General features: G+C 36.8%; 1 protein-coding gene across 1 annotated transcript in view; it reads left to right on the forward strand.

The window, feature by feature from the left end:
• Positions 1 to 17560, forward strand: part of PPP1R13B (protein phosphatase 1 regulatory subunit 13B) — a gene marked incomplete at its 3' end in the record, with an annotated part of 46530 nt that overhangs the window by 25045 nt on the left and 3925 nt on the right. Inside the window, exons 4-12 of the mRNA XM_082000971.1 lie at positions 3088 to 3189; positions 4894 to 5068; positions 5431 to 5627; positions 7494 to 7634; positions 8477 to 8657; positions 10384 to 10561; positions 13691 to 13943; positions 14805 to 15306; positions 15878 to 16644. Of these exons, the coding sequence (XP_081857097.1) occupies positions 3088 to 3189; positions 4894 to 5068; positions 5431 to 5627; positions 7494 to 7634; positions 8477 to 8657; positions 10384 to 10561; positions 13691 to 13943; positions 14805 to 15306; positions 15878 to 16644 (2496 nt within the window). The remainder of the gene's footprint in view (positions 1 to 3087; positions 3190 to 4893; positions 5069 to 5430; positions 5628 to 7493; positions 7635 to 8476; positions 8658 to 10383; positions 10562 to 13690; positions 13944 to 14804; positions 15307 to 15877; positions 16645 to 17560) is intronic.

Genomic DNA, 17560 nt, shown 5'->3' on the forward strand with positions numbered 1-17560 from the left:
TACAAACCTGTTTCTTGTTGTCATTGTGCATTCCAGGTTACATTTTAATTTAGAAAATCTGTCATTCTCACTTGGTGAAATGGCTTTTTTAACCTTGAAATATGCACAACCCCTACACAGATACCACTTTTTGAGTCTGGGTATATTTTTAACAAGATTTCTTAGCAGAATAAAACATCTCTCTCTTTCTTGGACAGTGTTATACTGAAAGTTACTACTGGAAATAGAATGAGATATCAATGTTGTTAATCTAAACTGATGATCAAAGCAGAAAGGAGGGAAGCATTAAGAAGACTTAGTATAGTTTGATGCAAGTTGTATATTTTTGAAACAGAGCATATGTGTATTGAGAAAATACTATCAATTCACACACCCCTGCCTTTTTTACTTTTAAAATTGGTGATCCAGAGGGGACCCTTCAAGCCATTCTGAGCCCCTTTTAAGAATTACCTACAGAGTCTGGCAGAAGCACATGTAGAGGTTTATTTTTTTCTGGCAAAGGTCATGCCAAAGGAAGTGAGCAGAGCCTGAACATGTTCTGTGAGCAGCATCTGGTTTTTCTACATAATTTTCTTGTCTCAAGTGAGCACTTTTTGGGTTGTGTATAACACTTGTAAAAGCTTCCTTACTTTTTTGCACAATTACTGCCTTTCAGTCTGTAATTAATAATAAAATGTTTCTCTTTGATTTATTAGCTGGGGTGGCCACAAGTGCGTACAAGTTATTTGGCCTAAAGAATGTTGCAAAGGACTCTTGTCTGTCATAAGCCATGCTAATAAAAAAAAATACACATTACTAAGTTCAATCTTTTTTTCTAATTACTGTGTTACCTAACAAAATATTGAAATAGAAAATTAATGGTTTGGGTGGATTTTACCTTTTGTTCTAGTTCCACTATTCTATATAGCTATAACTGTAAATACATAGATTATTTTTTTAAATTACTTCTCTACCATAAACAGTTTTCATTATTGTTGACTAGTAAGAGAAGTTTCAGTTGCAGTATCTCCTAAGAATTACAATTTTGCTCCATAATTTATTTAGTAGGAAATGTTCAGAGGGACAATAACGTTCTCTAAAAATTTTAGTCTGACATGTCTATATCGTGCATCTAAGATGCAGTAACTTTAAAAGTTAGTGTTCCAAATCCAGCTCAGTTTAGTGACTGACCTTGAGGTGCCTTTCTTGCATGAATAATTGTGTGCAAAAACATGAAATATTAATTGGAGTTCAAGTAGCAAAAAAACCCAACCAAACAAAAAAAACACAGAGAAATCAGTTACTTTAAAACAAATATTATTTTCCTTTCCTGACTGAAGCTTAAAGAAAGAGTTCTGTATTATGTATTGACTGGAGAACTGATACTTAAGTAGGAATTTGATGTAGGGGTGTGAAACAAGCCATTCAAAGTGGCTGAGATACTTTGGTATCAACAAGATGTTAGAGAAGGATTTTATTTTTCTTAGCATGAAGTACAAGTATTGCAGGGGACACGTTGTCAGGCAAGATCACCACAGAACTGCACTGCAAGTCAGTAGGGTGGGCCCAGAAAAAGTGAGCTGCTAAATGAGCATTCTGCTGGGTTTGGGTTTGATTGTATCCACAATCTGATGCTTCGTTGATTGGGGTGGGGTGATATTTGGGGTTTCGTGGTTTTTCCCTTTCCTTTTTTTTTTTGTATGTCTGTAAAATGTTTAGACCTTGTTCCATTTTGTAAACATTCACTTGAAACGTAGTTTTATTTATCAATATATCCAAAACATTTAATTCTTTTTTATTTTTCAGTAGTACTGACTATATTTGGGATAGGAAATGATGCAATTTTCATTTGGTTTACTAATAATGTAGTCATGTAGTTTGGTGAAAATTCTTTATTGAATTATTACAATGCAGTAATCTAGTTGTTACATTGATCCAGTGATTGAGTTACATGTAAATACGTTGAAACAGATGTTGGGCTGTTCTGAACTTTCCAGCATAATTTTTCAAAGGCTGGTATTCTCTTTGTGCACAAAGTCTAAAGTTGTGGTTAAACTGTGCAATTCTAAGGTTGTGGGTTTTTGTTTTCTCAGTAGCAAAGCAGGGATTTGGCAAGTGTCAGCTCCTGGAATTTGTCTTGTTACACTGCACTCTTTCTTGTGATTGCACAGTAAAAAATGTGGTTGAATTGAAGTAATTTAATGTATAGATTTACATTATATTTGTTGAATATTGTAGAACTGTGAATATACTGAAACAATGCATTCATTTTTTTAAAAACACATAATACTTGGTCTTGTACATTGTCACAGCATTATATAAATTTAAAATAATTTTCAGTAATTAGCTCTCTACCCCAATTTTGTAAATTATTTGTTAGTTTTGAAATGCAAAAGAAGTGATAAAGCTCCACTAACGTATTTTCAAAGTTCACTCAGTAATAGCCACTTACTTATTCAAAGGGGATCAACTTTATTTTTCCTCACTTTGTAGAGACAGTTTTTCACCGATTCTGACCTTAAATGCTCCAATCTGCCAGGAAATTTCACCATCTTTGGATGTGAGCTTAGTGACAGCCTTTATCTAAGGGTTCTCATGTGGTCTTGTCCTGCACTAAGTAAATAATGCTAGCCACCAGTTGAAGCTGCCAAGGCAGTTACACTGAAAATGTTAGGAAAGGAAAGAAGCTTCAGATGCCAATTACTGCTTAAAATACCTGCTTGCATGTGTGTTATCACATGTGCCATACCAGCACTGTGTACCAATTCTTCAGAACATTTTAACAGAGCGGTGTTAAACGTAGTATGAGGGGTTTTTTCTCTTGTTTCTTTTGTCTCTTAGTGTTTTCCTCTTTCATCTGTTTTTACCCTTTTTGCTTTTTCTGTCCCTGGTATGTGTATGGTCTGTGTCCTTTCTTTCTGCTCTGAGGTTCCTTACTTTTCCTAGTTATCTATTGTTATTATTTCTCTGAGGACTGGGGAGGAGGCTTTAGCCTTCCTCTGGGGAGTGAGGATTCTGCTTCTATAGGCAGAATACTTAACATTTTGTTAGTATTTTGTTGATGTTGACAACATCAACACATTAAAGTTAACATTTTGTGTTCTGCAGGTTGGGAATCCACGTGTTGAGCTCACTCTTTCCGAACTTCAAGATATGGCTGCCCGACAACAGCAGCAGATTGAAAACCAACAGCAAATGTTGGTTGCTAAGGTAATAATTATATACAGATCATAATAAGTACAAATTTTCTTCAATATACGCAAACATAAGTTTCATGGATACAGAAAAACATGCTAATTCATTCTAGATAAGTTCAAGAAAGAGCTTGAGAAATCCATTGTACTACCAAGTTAATCTTAACCTAGGCAATATACAACATTTCACAGAATCACTAAGGTTGGAAAGGACCTTCAAGATCATCAAGTCCAACCGTTAATCCAGCGCCACCATGTCCCCTAAACCATGTCCTGAAGCACCACATCCACACGTTTTTTGAACACTTCCAGAGATGGCGACTCCACCTCTCTGGGCAGCCTCTTCCAATGCTTGGCCACCCTCTCAGTGAAGAAATTTTTCCTAATATCCAATCTAAACCTCCCCTGGTGCAACTTGAGGGTGTTTCCTCTCGTCCTATCACTAGTTGGTTGGGAGAAGAGACCAACACCCACCTCACCACAACCCCCTTTCAGGTAGCTGTAGAGAGCGATAAGGTCTCCCCTCAGCCTCCTCTTCTCCAGACTGAACAACCCCAGTTCCCTCAGCTGCTCCTCATCAGACTTGTGCTCCAGCCCCCTCACCAGCTTCGTTGCCCTTCTCTGGACACGCTCCAGCACCTCAACATCATTCTTGTAGTGAGGGGCCCAAAACTGAACACAGTATTCGAGGTGCGGCCTCACCAGTGCCAAGTACAGGGGCACAATCACTTCCCTACTCCTGCTGGCCACACTATTGCTGATACAGGCCAGGATGCTGTTGGCCTTCTTGGCCACCTGGGCACACTGCCGGCTCGTATTCAGGTGTACAATTGCAGTGTAAATGATACTATAACAACCTATGTCAAGTCAAGTTATGCCTTTATAAAAATATTGCTAGGCTTTTTGTCTCTCTTGTGAGGCCCACTTCATGATCTGTGATAGATCAGTCTTGACTCTGTGCTCATCTTTAGTAGCTCATTCACTCCAGTATAGTAATAGGGGTGTGAGATGAGAATATGCCCTCTTCGTATATATTCATGTATTACGTTTCTAAAGTCTCTGATATGTAAGAATCTAAGTACGTTTTCAGAGTGGGGAGAGGCTGTAATGTTTTTGACATTGTTGTGGGTACTATACAGTATGCATTGAATGCTTGGATTACTTAGGAATCAACCTATCAATTCTGTTGTTCTTTTTTGATGGAAATAACGTAGAAAAAGAAACATTTTCCTTGTGTGCCTAGCAGAAGCACTGGTATTTTAGAACTGGAACATTATCTTACAGTAGGTCAGCTTGTTTAAAGTGGTCTGTTGGACATATTTTGTCGTCTTTGGGAAGCTGGATAGCAGCATTGGAAGTTCATTTTGCAACAACAGGAAAAGTGTTAATAGCGGCGGGAAACAAATGCCAGAGGAAGCTTCACAGATGTGTTTGTGTTCAGGGTAGGGTTGTATTTGAACATACGTGTAAATTTGGTATTTGGTCTAAAAGGTCTTGAATCTCTGCTCTAAAACAGATCTGTTCAATTAACATTAAGAGTTTTTCTAGGACTGATATATATTTTAACTAGATACAACTTTTGATTTCTGAGGAGAAAAAAAAAAAACAAACAAAAAAAACCACAAAAAACCACTGATCACAGTGATGGGTTTTCCTAAGTTAACTTTTTTTAAAATAAATGAGTAACAGGTACCTCTTGTCTAAAACCTCATTTTGTCAGGAGCAACGTTTGCGTTACCTGAAGCAGCAAGAACGTCGTCAGCAGCAGTCTGTTTCTGAGAGTGAAAAGCTTCAAAAACTTAAAGAACGTGTTGAAACCCAAGAGACAAAACTGAAAAAAATCCGTGCCATGAGAGGACAAGTGGACTACAGCAAGATCATGAACGGCAATCTATGTATGTGGAATTTTTAAGTAACTTATTTGATTTAATTTATTATTCACTGCATGACTAGCATTGCAGCAGGATTTCAGATAGAACGGTTTTTGTTTTGCAGTGGGTCCTGTGCTTATATGAAATTGTATATGATGTAACTTTTTGTTTGTTTTATATAGTCAGGCATAAAGTCAGAATAAGTCTATTCTGTTAGGAAATATTGACTGTTAGCAAATTACCAACACATAAATATTTTATATGTGCATGCATATACTAAATTTAAAATTAGTGTATTGTATTTATCAATACTCACAGAATTAAAAAAATTAACAATTTCTGCTTTACTGAATTGTTTTTTGTTATTTTTATCTTCTTAATATTAGCAACTGAAATTGAGCATATAAGTGCCATGTTCCAGGAAAAGCAGCAGGAGCTACAGGCTGCAGTGTTGAAAGTGGATCAACTTACTCAGCAACTGGAGGATTTAAGGAAAGGGAAACTGAATGGGTTTCAGTCTTACAATGGACAAATGACGGGACCTGCAGCAGTAGAATTAAAAAAGTTGTATCAAGAGCTACAGGTAAGTAATGGAGAAATGCTATTTGCATGATAGCTGTAGATTTTAAAAAGCTGTATTACTGCTCTTAGGGGTGGCCATTTGGTTCCATGACATCTTATAAAACTGGTGAACTGGAATGCTGTTAATGTGTGAGGTTTTAGCTAGCATATAACCCTCTTTAAAACAGAATTTCATTAGCTTTAAAAACTGTTTTTGTTGATGCTTATACACATAATGATACAAAGCGTGCAAGTGTTCTCAAGGGAATTTCTCAGTGCCTAATACTGAAATACTGCATGTTGACATCTGGTATTTGTTTTAATCTCTCTTAAAAAAAAATTTAAAAAAATCATTTCAGTACTTTCCTATTTTGCAAAGAACTGGATGTAGCAAGCTCGTTTAGATGTCCTCTTACCTTGGAAACATGGCTGGACAGTGAATAAAATTATATTTAAAATATATTGTGAAAACAAGCTATAACATCTGGTGTAAATAAACAAAATACATAGGAATTGAATAACACATTTTAATAGAATCATCAAAACCATAAGCTGCACTATGTAATGCACTACAGCTGCAGTATATTCGCACAGTATTCCCTGTATCACTATTGCAGATCTTCCTCCAAGAAGATTGTTACATCTACAATGTAGTTCTCACAAGAGTAATTAAATATTCCATTTACATAGAATTTTGTCCAGTTTTTAGGTTTAAAAGTTATGGAATACTTACTCGTGTGCAAATGTGTCAGGATTGTAGGGCTTTTTTTATTTACTCATGTACTTTATTGTGATCAAGGCAACAGCTCTAATATACATTTAATATTTCAAAATTAAATTAAATTCCAAAATTAGTCTTACTCATTTCTGTACATGAGCAAATACAACATACAAATTAATCCATCACATGTTTTCATGAATTAGTAATAGAAGTCCTTTTTCCCCTCTCTTTCCCTTTTCTCCATTTATACAAGGCATATGGAATCATAGAATAGTTTGGGTTGGAAGGGACCTTTAAAGGTCATCTAGTCCAACCCCCCCGCAATGAGCAGAGACACCTTCTACTAGATCAGGTATCTACCTTTTGAGTATTTCTAAGTGCAAAGATGCACAATAGATTAAGATTTCTCTCTTGTGCTTCGCAATGATCCCATACACGTATATCAAGACTTAAATTTGCCTCAGTTTTTTTTTGCATGTAACATTACCATGAAAATTGGAACACTGAGACAGTATTCTAAGAGTTACTGAAGGTATGAAAAAATGCCAATGGGAAAGCAAGATAAATAATTAAAGAGACTGGCATGGTTGATTTAAACCATAAAGGTCATTCATCCCCTAATATTACTGGAAATATGCTGTGAAGGTTTCAGTTTAATCCCTACGTAGAGAGGAAAATCTGTGCCCAGTCCCTGCACTAGCAGTTCAGTTAACCTCCCCTCCAGACATCAAGAAGCTTTATGTGGAACTAGAAACAGAATCAAGAGCGTAGTTTCTGTTACAAGTTTTATATCACTTAGTTTTCATGATATTCAAATTGTCTTGCTGCTTAAACATAACTTTTAACAAGCATTTTCTGTGGCTTAATTTTTCGTGGTGTAATTCAGTTCTGAGATGTCTTTATGCCTAATTCTTCAATCCATTTGCTATAAATGGGATGCAGTCTACGTGTTTTTAATAAGTATCCACTAGTTTATTAGGACATCTTTTGCTGCTTTCTTTTTAGAGTTGTTCATGGTTGCAAAGGCTAATTTGACAAGCGCTGTGGAAACATAACATTAGAGACATCAGAACATAGCCGATGTTTAACACTGTATTAAAAAACAACTTGACAACAGACAAAATGAAGTAACTGTCCTAACAAGTGTGCTTTTTTTTTTTTTTAAAGATTCGTAACAGGCTTAACCAGGAGCAGAACTCCAAGCTTCAGCAGCAGAAAGAACTCTTAAATAAACGTAATATGGAGGTGGCTATGATGGACAAGCGAATCAATGAGCTGCGTGAACGACTATACAAGAAAAAAGTTGAGGCACGTCAAAAAGAAAACATTCCTGTAAGATAAACTGTTAAAAGGGCCACACTTTAGTTTATCAAGAGCCTAGAAAAACTACGTAGAATCTCACTTTTTCCCAGCTGAGTAATACAATTAAATCTAAAGAACCTATTTTAAAAGTAGCAGCTGCCTTAAAGCTATTTTAAGGTTTTGCATATATATCAGAAAACTGTTAGACAGAATGTGTTCCTATCTATTTTTCTTTGTGGCACAGATGATACTATATTACAAATTGTAGGGTTTATATTTCTAGGAAAGAAGGTGTGATTATGGGCTGTGTTTCAAAGTATGAAAGCATAAAGAGTTTGTTGTTATAAAATATTGATCTTCCAATATGGAAAATGGATAAAAATACAAATGGTCTGATAAAGTTGGTCTTAATACTTGCCTGGAACTTTGAATAGAAATCAGTTGCACAGTAGACCATTTGTCTTAAGGACTAGAGAGATAATTCCTGCATTCCCATATGTATTCCTAGCTGGAGGTAATTGATTTAAGAAAAAAACCTCAACGTATTTAATTATTTAAGAACTAATTTTAGCCCATTTGCCTAAGAAAGGCAAAATGAAAGAGACCTTATACAGATAAAGGTTTCTACAAGAAATGTATGTGCTGTGGCTGAGAAATTTAATTTTTCAGGTGTTGATTTTAGGGAATAAAATTTGTACTTTCTACTTTTTTTGGAATATGGTAACTTAATAATTAAGGTTTCTTAGCTACAGTGCATGGTTCTAGGTAATTAAATTTAGACCTCCTGTTCATGCACAGATGCCTAGATTAAATGGAAGTTCATGTTTCAATTTGTCTGATTTTTTTAGTTGAATCGTATTAATGGAACTTCATCACCCCAATCATCCTTAAGTGCTTCAGGAAGGGTGGCAGCAGTAGGACCTTACATCCAAGTTCCAAGTGCTGGCACTTATGCTGTACCAGTAGATCCAGTTAAACCACAGTCTCTCACCATTGCTTCTAGCTCAACACATGGAAGATCAAAATCTGGTAAGCACTTAAGTGTGGTGTTTATTAATAAACATGGTTTGGAAAGCAGTAATAAAGAGAAGGAGTAATCTTAGGAGACCCAGCGTTGGCATCACCTCTGTGGTAGAAGATGCAAGTTTGAGAAGTCTTGATATTATTCTGTGGATTGGACATTAGTCATTTGATATGAAGCATTTTGGCCTCTTGCCATGAAGTTTTCTTAGGAGAATGAATGTTTTCCTTGAAATTTCACTAGCTGGTATAGTACTAAATGGAGCACGTGTTCCTTCACAGATTCTGTGCTGTCTCTAACAGCTTTTCAATTAGTTTGTGTGCTTCAATATAATAATGAAATGAACTTTGTGGCAAACTATATTATAAACAACTATTTACAGTATGTTGCTTTTTGTCAAATAAAATAAAGCTAGTGAACAAGTAAAAATAATATTGCTTCTCAGAAGGAGACTAAATAGAAAAATAGAATAAAACTATGGGAGGTTTTTGCTCCAACTGAGATATGAAAATTTGTGATGCTTGAAGCATTTCTGAAATGGAGTAACTAGTATTGATGCTGTTCACTTGTTTCTGCCTTCATTAGTGAAGGAGCTGCCCCTCCAGAGTACTCTTCAGAACTTGATGTCCAAAACTGGCTACCATGTCTATAATTAATAATACCATCTGCATTATAAAATTACCATTTCTTTTTAATTTACATTGGAGACTGAAGGAAGCAGGTCATGATATTTGTGCTTTAAGTTCTCATTCTGACAAAAGCCCACCTCTCTGCTCACATCTTAGCAAAATCAGAATTCTTAAGAAATGGTTAGCTAGGAAAACACACGTAATACGAATAAAAATGCACAATCCCATGGGTCTAAACACAGGACTTAGTTTACCTGGTCTCCTAGGAGAGGTCTAAAAATGAGATAAGCAATGACCGCTAGAGCAAAGCTTCTGCAATATTCACATATGTTCCAGTACTTAAAACTGAATACTCCAGCAAAGCTTGCAGCATGCTTCCAAATGAGGAGGAAGAGATGGAGGGAACACAGTCTGAACATCTCTGTAGGAAAGAATGACAGAAATGCCCCAGCCCACCTCCCCCAAGGTCAAGAAGTGAAACTATCCAAACAGAACCTAAACCTCCCAGTCTTTCCATTGGTATTAGTGATTTTACAATACCTTTAGTTTAATATAAAGGCTGTACGAACCCCATCACTGCGGTTTTATGGAAAAGTCTTAAGGATACGGAATGACTGAATTGCAGAGTGAAGTGACAGATTTGCAACACTCATGTTTTCAGACATGTGGATTCCTTTTCCACAGGTGGGAAAGGACAGCTCGTGACTTTTAAGATCACCAACCAAAAATAATTCACTATTTTGTAAATATAAACCTCAGAAGGTACACATACCCACTTCCAGACCTACCTCAGGAGGTTACAAGATCTCTGAATGATAACTTTTTGATTTTATAAAAGTAATTATTCTACCTGAGGACTGGCTTTGTGTTTATTACTCTGAATGTACTTGAATGAAATCCTGTAAAATAGATTTATGTAAGGAGAAGCTTATATGCTCCTGGGAAGAAAAGAAATTGAGAATTTTATTTCAACTGTCATGCTTTTATTTCTCATTATCTGAGTGTTCCTGTTCTAATTTCTCCATTGTCATTGTTATAATTTTTCCACCACTTTTTTTTTCTTTCTTTTTCTGTGTAACTGGATCTGCCTTGGTGTGTCCGGTAGAGACAGACTGTGGGTGTGTGAAAAAATCTCCAGACACCTGGAAGGTTTCTGATTTAGACACAATAGTGGATCCTATTCTGTCACCTCCCACTTCTCTTCAGTCTGCTGTTCACAATGTCATCCGCCTGGCACCTACTCTCTTTGACACCCAGCACTGTGAGTCCATAGAAGATATCTGGCTAGCTAAGAACTCAGTTTTTAATATGGTCATCTGAGCTCTTGCATACAGATGCATATTAAACAGCATCTTTAGAACTTGCGTTGTGGTCTCGCATGCAGAAGATGCTGTTGAAATGTAAAACTGTTGAAAAGTTGCTTTTCATCTTTGAAGGAAAAAGATTTGCAGCAAATTAATCCCTGGAGTACTGGAGTAGTATACTAGGGATGAGTTTTCTTCATTGAAAAACCTTGACATTTTCTAATTGTTACTAGAAAATTCATGGTAATCACCAAAGCATGTTTTGGTAAAACTGAGGTTGGATAGATGTATTACATACAGGTTTAGCTTGAGTTACTTTGTGGGAAACTTTGAGTTTCCATGGTGCACTGGCCCCAGAATTGGGATAAAAAACTCACTCTGTCCAAGTCATTAGCAAGAATCTTGCAATGGACAAAAATGTCATACTTGGTTTGCACTTCAGTTGCTATAGTAAGTATCCTGGATCCAGACCTACAGTAATTTTAAGCATTTTCTCTAATTTTACCTAAAAAACTTTAGTGTCTGCATGTCAGTGCCTTATTTATGTAAATACAAAAGGGACTGGTGGGAGTTGAAATACACTGGGTGTTAAGATAGTCTTACAAGCAGCAGACAAGAGGGTACGCTTGGAGGAAAAAATGAAGCCAGCTGGCTGAAATGGCTATGGGGTGGCTGAGAGCAAGAGCTAGTATGGGCTTGTCAGAAGGGCGTTGCCATCAGATGGGCAAGAGTCTTGGACCTGCTCAGTCTAACCAAAGAGGGCAGATGCTGTTTGGTTGCCTCCTCTTAGCACCTATCGCGCAGCCTCTGGTGCCATACGCTACAGTTGCAGATTGCAACAGCAGCTTCGTTAAGTGCATGAGATTCAGCTTGGGTTGTGGGAGTACGTGAGAGGTGTGCTCATAAAAAAAATTGTGACACGAAGGACATCAAGGTGGGAACAGTTAAATTCTGATGTTTATGTAAGTAGAATGAAACTGAGAAGTCAGAGAGTCTGAATTTATTTCCAGTCTCTTACCTCAAAATTTGGAGATGAACATGCTAATATTTGGAATTCGTAGGATTACAAGAAGTTTTTTTGTATAACTGTCTTTCTAATAGAAGAGCGTGGGTTTGTATTTGCAGGTAAGATAAATTCTTTGGGATTTTTCCTGCTGTTTCTGTAAGTGCTTTCTTAATAGCTAAACTTACGGCCAAAGATACTTTCATGTTCAGCATGAATTGGTTGTAATACCTTTTACTGACCGTCAGAAGTTTTACTGAACCATAACCTTACTGGAGTTGTGGAACGTTCTGTGTATTTTGTACAGTAAATGCTAATTCAGTGCATATTTAGAAAATTTGTCATTATTTAGGGTCAAAGTGTTTATACAGTCATTTTTTGGGTCTTGCTCTTGATAACCAGATGATTAAAACCAAAACCAAACAAAATACCCAACATCTTTGGTTCTTGGATGTTGCCAGCACTACAGCTGGGCCTCACCACTTCCTCATAGTTTTCAAGTGTAAAAAGCAATTTCTGAACTATATACTATATTCTCAGTGTGAAAATATGCAAGTATTATTTAAATGACTAACCACAAAAACACTCATGCTCCAAAGTAATTATCTCTCAGAATTCAAACGCAGTTGATCTGAATTTGAAAGGTTAATACAATATTGTGTGTGGAATATCAAGGAATGGTCTGCACATATAATTAGGAAATAATGAGTACGGTAGCTTAAATGCAGAGGTAGAATTTTTTATTTTTTGCTCACTTAAAAGTGATATGATTTTAAGAAGCCTATAGATGTGTTTATGAGCTAATAGAGTGAATGTGCACTCATATAATGAAAACATTGGGTAGTAATTGTCAAGAAATCTTCAGGTTGTCATTTCCAGGGTGGGGTGGGGGAAGAGGAAGATAAGGCTCATGGGTCAATAAAGAGGATAAAGCTCATGGATAGAAAGTAGAGTGGTGACGTTAAATTCACTGTAATTAGGATATTCCTATGCAGCTTATTCTTAGACTATCCGCTATACTACACAGAAGATGGCAAAAAATTCTAGAAATAGCCTTGCAATTCTGTTTTCCAGGGGCTTAAAACTGAAATGACATGGGAAACTTGCCATTAAATACCCAGTTTTCATCTGATGTTGTCTTACTTATGGGGTCCAGAAATCTCAGTAAATCTACACACGCACACCACACACACCCCATTTCAATTGTTATCCTCTAGTAAAGTTACAGGCAATAGGGAAGGAGAAATGATTTCTGGTCTTCCTTAGAGTAAGAGAAATCTGAAGTTTAATCTTTAAAAGAAATCAAAGCCTTAGGATCTCACCAGGGATCTGTCTAGTTACTATAATCTAGTTACTATAATCTAGTTACTAGATCTAACTACCAGGCTATTTAAACTCTCTTGCCTACTTAGAGAACAGAAACTAAATGGTCTCATGCAGTCAATACAGTAATATATCTAGGACTTCATTAAGGATTTGTTGCCTCAGTTTATGTGCAGCTATGCATGATTTTTTTTGCATATAGTAAAGATAAAAGCCCATGACTTGTATCTTGACACTGTGAGTTGAAGTTGTCAGCTGACTTTATAAATTTCTTTAAAATTAAATCTCTGAGGGAATTCTAATCTGGTGAGTATGCTGAAGAAAAACAAAAGGTAAGTTAACCGCCAATTCCAGCAAAGGAATGTATGCTTTTCTTCCATTCCATTGTTGAAATGAGTTTTTACATCATGTTATGAGTGAAAGAATCTAGTAACCATAGTTTAAATTTGGAGTAAATCCACTCAGAGCTTACGTAGACTTAATATTTAGCATAATTAGACAGTGTCTCTGCATAGTACCAAAAGAAATATCTTGATGAAGTGTTTCTGTAAGTATTTTTTTTGTTTTGAGCTTGTTTGCATATTCTATTAGAAGGCAACACTCAAACCAAGATTTTAACCATCCTTTTTTCTATAGAAATTTTCAATACAATCTGAAATGCAAAAGGGTAATGAACAGCATATTATATGCAGTGATTGGGCTTTCGGTATTGATTTCTGAATCAAGCATTACCAGTGATTTATCTCATTTCTGGAATCAGATTAATCCTGTTGTAATCTAAGGTGTTCCGTTTCACATGTTGTTTTGCTTGTTTACAATGGTGGTGTGGATTATCTTAAATATAGTGTTTTTGTCTGTTTTCAAGCTAATGATGGAAATTGGCCAATACTTAAACAGAGCTCAACCCCTGTGGTAAAACCCCCTCAGATCTCCAACACAGACTGGAAAGAATCAAGCATGGATACTGCTTTAAAACAAGGAACTATATCCAGCCAGCCTTTGCCAACTTCAGTATTAGCAAGTACTGATAAGCTGGTGGGTTTCATCTGTGATGTATTATAGATCTGTTTTGCTGAAATTATGAACACTTGGCTTCTATAGCTGAACTCATTTCAGTTACATACCCACTTCTTTTCCCTGCTGATGATTATTGTAAAAGTTAGAAATAAAATTACCTTTGTATTCCTCCTGTTCCTTTCTGTTCTTATCACACTACAATTTTTTTTTTTTTCCCAACTTCAGTACTTCATATTCTTTCCTGTTCTTCTGTGTATCTGGTCTCCCCTTTTCTCTCCCTTTGCTTCTCCTAATCAGCTCCCGCACCCTCCTATTTTTCTAATTCAAATATCCATTAATTTTTTTTCTTGGTGTAGATTATCACTTTTTCAATGCGCTCTCTTTCTCATAAAAATCTCACAAAAGTTATTAAAGCCATCCTTTAGTCCACTGGTGGTGTCTGTCAGCACTGCTGTTCTAGTACTTTATGAATTCTTTAAGACTGTAATCTTTAAAGAACAAGGACCTTGTCTTTAAAAAGTTTTAGTAAACGCTGTTATCATACTAGTTATTATCAAATACATTATCAACTACATACTGAGATCCAGAACCTAGAACAAGTTATTTAGGCTTTGAAAGTATGCAAATAGTTTTGGGTTTGTATTAATGTATTATAGCAGAAGATGCCTTTTAAACAGTGGCCTCTGTCTGACATACCATGAGGTCTTGTGATAAATTCAGGTAGAGCCGTATCTAGTGATTAAGGAACACAAATTGTTTGTATTGACGCCTTTGCTGTCACGCAAGATTGTTAGTATGTTTTGTTGAATGAGAAATATTCTTGCTCACAAGTATTTTATTTAATTACATGGTATATACTTTTTTATTGTTCTTAAATAGGGTCTTGACCTCGGGAAGGTGCCACCAACAATTCCTGGTGTAAGCAAGCAGTTGCCTCAAAACTACGGGACCTATCCAAGTCCAGTTCCCTTAGGAACAGGTTCTACAAATTCTCTAGAAAGAAGAAAGGATGGCAGTTTGCCCAGACCTGGCACCAGTATAACAAATCGGCAAAGACCTGTTCCGCTTCCACCGCCAAGCAGTGTACATCAGCCCAGTTCTTCACAACAGATTCAACAGAGAATTTCTGTACCTCCCAGCCCTACGTATCAACCCTCCGGTCCTCCCTTGTTTCCAGGAGGAGATGGCAGGCCAGAACTCCCTTTAACTGTGGCAATCAGACCTTTTCTAGCTGATAAAGGATCAAGACCTCAGTCTCCCAGAAAAGGGCCACAGACAGTGAACTCCAGTTCCATCTACTCAATGTATCTTCAGCAAGCAACACCACCAAAGAATTATCAACAAGCTGTGTACAATACCTTAAATAAGTCAGTAAAAGCAGGTAGAATATATTTTGCTTTATTTTTTTTCCTTTGAAATAGACTGTTAAGATCTACTTCTCGGGCTTAGTTTACTTTCCAAATCTGTTTGAAAAACTTGTCTAAATCTGTGAGAAGAGGAAAGATATTTTTATTTATGCGGCACGGCAGAAATATGATCCCATATATTTTTGTGGGTGATAAATAAGTATACATTCAATTACCTTTTATTTAAAACGAGATGCAGTTAGAACAATACAGTCTGGATACTCTACCAATAGTCTCAGAAATAAGTTGAAAAAACAGTGTCTGGAGGGGAGAGTTTTTCTCCTCTTACTGTTTCCTCATGAAAGAGGAGAAACATTCCAGGTGTTACCTGTAGCTTATAATTGTAAGAAGCATCACAATCACCAACAGGTGAGCATTTATTTCTGTTTTGATATGTTCCAATGTAATTAATTTGATTTTTTTTTCTTTTTCTTTCTTTATTGGTGTCAAACAAGTAGCAACAGATACATACGTGGTTTATTTGCAAATATTTTATTATGTAATTTGAGAACAGTTCTTCACTGTTTTCATCTTTCTTTTCTTCAGTTTATGGAAAACCCGTACTACAATCTGGTTCGACTTCTCCCTCACCCTTGCCATTCCTTCATGGTTCTTTGCCTGCTCAGACTTCCTCACAGCAACAATCTCAGCCTCAGACTGAGGTCTCTGAAAAAGATCAAGAACTGGAAAATGCTCCACCATCCAGTGAAAATAGCAATGTGGAGAACATTCCTCGTCCTCTCAGTCCGACTAAGCTCACACCTATTGTGCATTCACCCCTACGATATCAAAGTGATGCTGACCTTGAAGCTCTGAGAAGAAAATTGGCCAATGCTCCTAGGCCATTAAAGAAGCGTAGTTCTATCACTGAACCAGAAGGCCCAAGTGGACCCAACATACAAAAATTATTATATCAGCGCTTTAATACTCTTGCTGGAGGAATAGAAAGTGCTCCTTTTTATCAGCCAAGCAATCCACAGGACTTCATAGGCATCTTAGCTGATGTTGATAATGGTAATGCTAGTACCAATGGCAATATTGAAGAACCTATTTCCATGCAGCCTACTGTTCCTCTTCCTGATGAGCCACCCCCTTCCTCAGATGCCAATGATAATGAATTACCTTCTCCTGCTACTGAGGAACTGATAAGCACTGAAACCACAAACCAAACATCTGAGACAACTGAAGATAACAACAACAATCCTGCTATAGTTCCTTCTACTGAACAGTCACCCAGTCCCACGCCCGAGGTCAGTTCTCCAGTAGAAGATGAAGCTCCTTTGACACCTGCTCTTCCACCTCCACTTCCTCCAGTAAGTAACAAAGCAAAAAGACAGTTTTGTGAACTGTAGAATTAGCTGTGTGTTTAAACATAACTGGCAGACGGTAAGCTTATGCTAAACGGTATGTCTGCACTTCCAATTTCATGATACTGAAAAGAAAACAAAGCCAGGGGGGCTCCAAGAAGGATTCTGATGGATTAGTTTCTTTACTAATCTAGATGTTTAATAAGAAAAATATGCACAGAGGCAACAGGAGGTTATGTATGAACTTTTGGGGGATATACTCTTGTTGTAGAACTGATTCTGGGATCTGAGATTCCATTAAAATACTTTTTCCATTTTGCTGGGCCTACAAAGGTAATTATTTGTATGAAACTAAGGGTGAGCTGTGGTGGTGGGAAGCTTTTTAATTTGCAAAGAAGCTGAAATAGCTGTCCTGGGAGAAGCGTACTCCTTTTCCCCTCTGAGTAGAGAAATGTGAGACTAGGGCTGATAACACAACGGCAACACAGCTGACTTGTTTTAGCAGAAATGTTTTTCTAATGGGCTTGTCGCATAATTTGAATTGCTTTCAAAGTCCCTCCCCCAGCTGCACCAAAATCTTTTAAATGCTTGTCATTACTAAAATCTACAGGGTATGGAGAATTGAAAATAGGAAGAAAACTGAATTTTATTCTTAGTTGTTGATATGACTCACTTTAACATTGGTTGCAAAGAATGTGTCCGCTTTTTGATTCACGTAGGGACCTTGCATTCCTCTTACAATCTGACTGCAATGTGCACAGGGCCTTGTACGCATTTTCCATGAGCACAAGTGGGCGAGGGTACTTCTGGGACAATAGAATTTGTTAGCAACAGATACAGATATTATTCATACTGTGAGAGGTTTATTTCCAAACTGAAATAGCCATACTAAATAGGAGCATAAATGAAAATGGATCTTACA

The sequence above is a fragment of the Phaethon aethereus genome (genome assembly GCF_964289735.1).
Source record: "Phaethon aethereus genome assembly, chromosome: 5".
Classification (NCBI taxonomy): domain Eukaryota; kingdom Metazoa; phylum Chordata; class Aves; order Phaethontiformes; family Phaethontidae; genus Phaethon; species Phaethon aethereus.